The sequence below is a fragment of the Oryza brachyantha genome, chromosome 7, assembly GCF_000231095.2.
Source record: "Oryza brachyantha chromosome 7, ObraRS2, whole genome shotgun sequence".
Lineage (NCBI taxonomy): Eukaryota > Viridiplantae > Streptophyta > Magnoliopsida > Poales > Poaceae > Oryza > Oryza brachyantha.
In genome coordinates, this window is record NC_023169.2 from 11,581,635 (window position 1) to 11,585,758 (window position 4,124).

Here is a 4,124-nt window from a genome sequence, read left to right on the forward strand (position 1 = left end):
AAAAAAAAATCTCACAGAACAGCCTGCAGAAGACGGTTAATTACTCGTATATATAAATAGCATATATTACCACTGCCATCCCGGCACAACAACATACATAGGCATACACAGCCTACACAAGTTTCTGTTGGGCACAAGGCAATACAATTACACATCAATCATGCATACGCACACACACACAGAGGGAGGATCACTCCAACACCTGCTTAATCACCAGGTCACAATAGCCTAGGGTTATTTCTGGCAGACGACATAGATAGATAGGTAGCAGTAGCACATTATACCTCCAGCTAGCGATCGAGCTCTTCCTATACGTAGCAGCAGCAGCAAGCAATACAGGGAGACGATCACACTGCCGGTTAGTATAGCAGCAGCACACAAGGATACATATGTAGACGTAGAATACTTCGTAGATTCATGAATAATGCAGGTAGTGGTAGATAGATGGATGGATAGATGGGCGTAGATATGCAGTATAGTAGTAGTAGTAGCAGCAGCAGCAGCACGCGAGCATGGCTTAACTTGTTAATTTGCATGACAGAAGAGAGGGAGCATGCTTTAGGTTTATCTGATCTGGAACGGGCCCGGGCCCGGCCCCGGGCCAGGGTGGCCCCGGCCGTCGTGGTCGGCGCCGTTGCGGCAGTTCTCGCCGCTGCGGCCGGCGTGCGTGTCCGCCGCGCTCTTCCGGCGGCGTTCGTTGTGGCCGGTCAGCCGGTTGCGGCAGCTCTTCTTCATGTCGTCGAACGCCTCGAGCTCATGGAACCTGCACAATACACACGGCAAACACACGCGCGCGCCCAATATGGTATTATATGCGTATTCTTAGAAATCTAAAAGCTAATATAAAAAATAAATTTTGGTAAAAAATTTCTAACACTAACTTCAAATTTAAGATTAAAATTAAAATTTTATATTATAAACATAAACTAAGCGAGAAGATGGTGTCCCAAATGACAGCAACAGCAAGCCAGCTATCTGTAGCTTAGCTAGGTAGTAGTAGCATGTGTCTGTGAGGCAGTGACTATCATGCATATATATATACTCTTGTCAAATCGATCGGAGAAGAGGTGAGAGGTACGCGTTGCATTTAACTCCAGTCACCGAAAGCAAGCTTATTTGCTAGCTCGGCATGCCTCCGGACAGGCAAGGGTTTTACTGCCGGAATCTGCCTGCTGTGCTAGGCAGTGCACCGTGCACATGCATGTGCATGCAGAAAGAAAAGCAGATGAGTACTAGTCCTACTAGAAAAGCAAAGCTTGAGGGGTATCATTACATATATTGATCACTCTTTGCTACACTATTCAGGTATATAATTGTTGTGGATTTAGATATGTGTGATTTAAAAACTTTAACTATTAATAATTTTTAAAATATTTAGTATGAACAGAAAAAACACCATGAGCTAGCTATAAAAGGTAATTTAATAAAAGTAAATATCTATTTATTTATTGCATATATTTTAGTAGAAAATTTCCATTCAAAGATTTAAAAGACCGTATTACTGTCTAAAACAATAATAATTATCAAACTGTAGGGGAGTACAATCTAAATCACATCTGAAGAAGTATTCATTAACCCTACTTGTTTCAGATTAAAATAACACCTGAAGTAGAGAGAACAAGGGTTTTTCTCTTCTACTCCTCAGCTATCTTTTTCAGCAGAAATAAAAAGAATAAACTTGTTCAGATATGACAATAATCTCACTAAGGTTCTACTTCAGCTTGCACCTGAAGAGGTTCTAGAAACTTCATCCTTAGCAAGCACTTAAAGAATCCTAAGATGTACACATTTACTCCAAAGCAGATAGTGTCAGGGTGTCATTATTCACTCACACTGGAATGGTAATGATCATGTGGAGGAGTAACATGATCATTGTCCCTGCAAGGACACACTACTAAGCTAAAGGACCACAAAGTGTTTTGTTTGTTCCACTTAAGTTGCTCTCACTTATGAGCAATCAATAACTGCTGATGCAAGAGTCTTTTTCAAACCCATAAACAGCAGCAGGACAGCATGAACAAGGCCAGGCCAGCGACCAGCTGCATGCTCTGGCCAAAGAACTGGTCCGGTTTGGCTATGCATTAACTTTTCAACTAAACTAGGAAGCATCTTCCCATGATCATGTGGTGCGCATGAATCTGAAGCAGCGTCAGCTATCGATATCAAAGACCACTAAAGCAGAATAAAACCTAACAGTGGGATGACTCGCCTAACCTGGAAAAATGCCAACATGGCATCTGTTTGGAACATGCAACTGCAGTGTCATATGTTCCTAGTGATATAAAACAGAGATAGATAAGATAGCACAAGACACATAAAGCATCAGGAAATAGCAACCAGACGAGGTTTTGGCCGACAGTGAGCCAATCTAGACTGACAAACATCTTCTCACGGCATCAAACACACCATCCATAAATATACTAGCTAGATAGTAGTAGTAAAGATCTGCATGTTTGCAGCTGCAATTAGGGGCCAAATCAAGGAGCTGCCCTGGAGATGCAGAGCAAGTTGGATCTGGCCATTTTTTCAGCAAAGGCAGGACAGCCAAGTCAAGCTCTGATCTCCACCGACAAAGGAGATGAGTACTAGTAATTAGTAAAGTTTATGGCCACTACCCTTTCCAAGCAAGCAAGAATGGACAACGATGTCCACTATGGTCTATGCCTCGCTCTATATGGCGCACAAGCAAAGTGAAGAATCCTCTTAATGTGATGAAAACCTAGTTTCCTTATCCTACTTTTCACCACCCCTGCCGGAACAAAAGGATGCATAGTTACAGTGACAAGACCCAAGAACAGCGACTGCCACTAATTCATTTTTTTATCGAGGGGAGATATCTTCACGACTTGTCTGAAATTACCAATAATCACAGGCAGTCTGACTTAAGAATCAAGGAGAGCAGGGCCAAAAATTTTAGCATTAGATTGGAAGAATTGGTTGCTCGGAGAAGAATTTTAGCATGTAGCCCATGAATCAAGAAGAGTTCGTTGTTATTACCTTGGAGGCTTGGAGCCATGCATCCATGGAGACGTACGTACGTACGAACAAATTCTTAATCTTGAAATTAAATTAAAGATTTGCTTTTCGTGTGTATACCGAGCGCGAAATCGCAGCAGGAGGAGGTTTCGGCGAGCATGGCCTTACCGGCTGCATTGCTGGCAGAAGCGCTGGCGGAGGCCGGCGACGAGCACGACGGGTTCCTTGGAGTGCGTCTGGCACACCTTGTGCCTCCGGTTGTACTTCCCGGCCTCGGTGAGGTCGATGCCGCACCTCTCCACCTGGCACCTCGGCCCGACGCTGCCCGACGCGGCGCCACCAGCTCGACCGCCGCCCCTCCTCGTCGACGCCGCGGCCACCGAGTTGGAGTAGCTAGAGGAAGCGCCACCGGCGCCGGCGGCGCCCGCGGAGGCGGACGACGAGGAGGAGCCCACCACGGTCACCAGAGACGGCGCCACCACCACCGTGGGCTTCCCCTCCTCCTCCTCCTCCACCACGCGAGGCGGCAGCGCCGCCCTGCTGTCCCCGGCAGCCGCCGCGGCAGCGAGCGCGGCCATGGACGCCGCCGACGAGGACGAGGACGACGAGGAGGACGACGAGTTCTTGCGGTGCCTGTCCCTGCGGTCCATGGTCGTGACTCGTGAGTGATCGAAGATGTAGCTGGCCGTGCTACTGTGCCCAGCCCTTGGGGGGAGATGGAACCGGTGGCTGGAGTGGAGCTAGGTAGCTAGCTCGAGCTCACGTTAGCTCATGAGTGGGAGTGGTGGGAGGAGGAGGACGAGGAGGAGAAGAAGAGGGCGGGGGGGGGGGGGGGGGGGGGGGGGGGGTGTGGAAAAAGGTTGAAAGGGATATAAAGGCGGGTGCCGTGTGTGTGGAGGCAGGGCGCACATGTGGGTGCGGTACTACACGCTACGGCACAGTATACAGCAGGGGACGTACGTACGTACGTGTATGTATAAGTTCGATGGGTCCGTATTTACCGAGAGAAAACGTATTTTCTTATGCTTTTAACTCCTATAAATTAATTTACAAGCTAGTATCATATTGACTTTTACTCGTGACAGGCGTTGATTAGTTGCCAAAATTTTTTGACAAAAACATCACGTCAAACGTTTGACCGGATATGG

The 4,124-nt window shown here is 47.1% G+C and overlaps 1 protein-coding gene across 1 annotated transcript; it reads right to left on the minus strand.

Annotated features, from left to right (window-relative positions):
- On the minus strand, positions 1 to 3,797 carry LOC102706116 (squamosa promoter-binding-like protein 13). Its single transcript, XM_015839159.2, has 2 exons — positions 3,145 to 3,797; positions 1 to 763 (listed from the first exon to the last, which is right to left on the minus strand). Exons 1-2 carry the CDS (start codon positions 3,624 to 3,626, stop codon positions 565 to 567), a joined length of 681 nt encoding a protein of 226 aa, XP_015694645.2. The 5' UTR covers positions 3,627 to 3,797; the 3' UTR covers positions 1 to 564.
- Positions 3,798 to 4,124: the final 327 nt, after the last annotated feature.

Excerpts from the sequence above, each read along its gene's own strand:
- LOC102706116 (XM_015839159.2), bottom strand. The coding sequence starts at position 3,626 with ATGGACCGCAGGGACAGGCACCGCAAGAACTCGTCGTCCTCCTCGTCG. Across the intron at positions 764-3,144 it reads TTCTGCCAGCAATGCAGCCG|GTTCCATGAGCTCGAGGCGT; the intron begins GTAAGGCCATGC and ends TGTATTGTGCAG.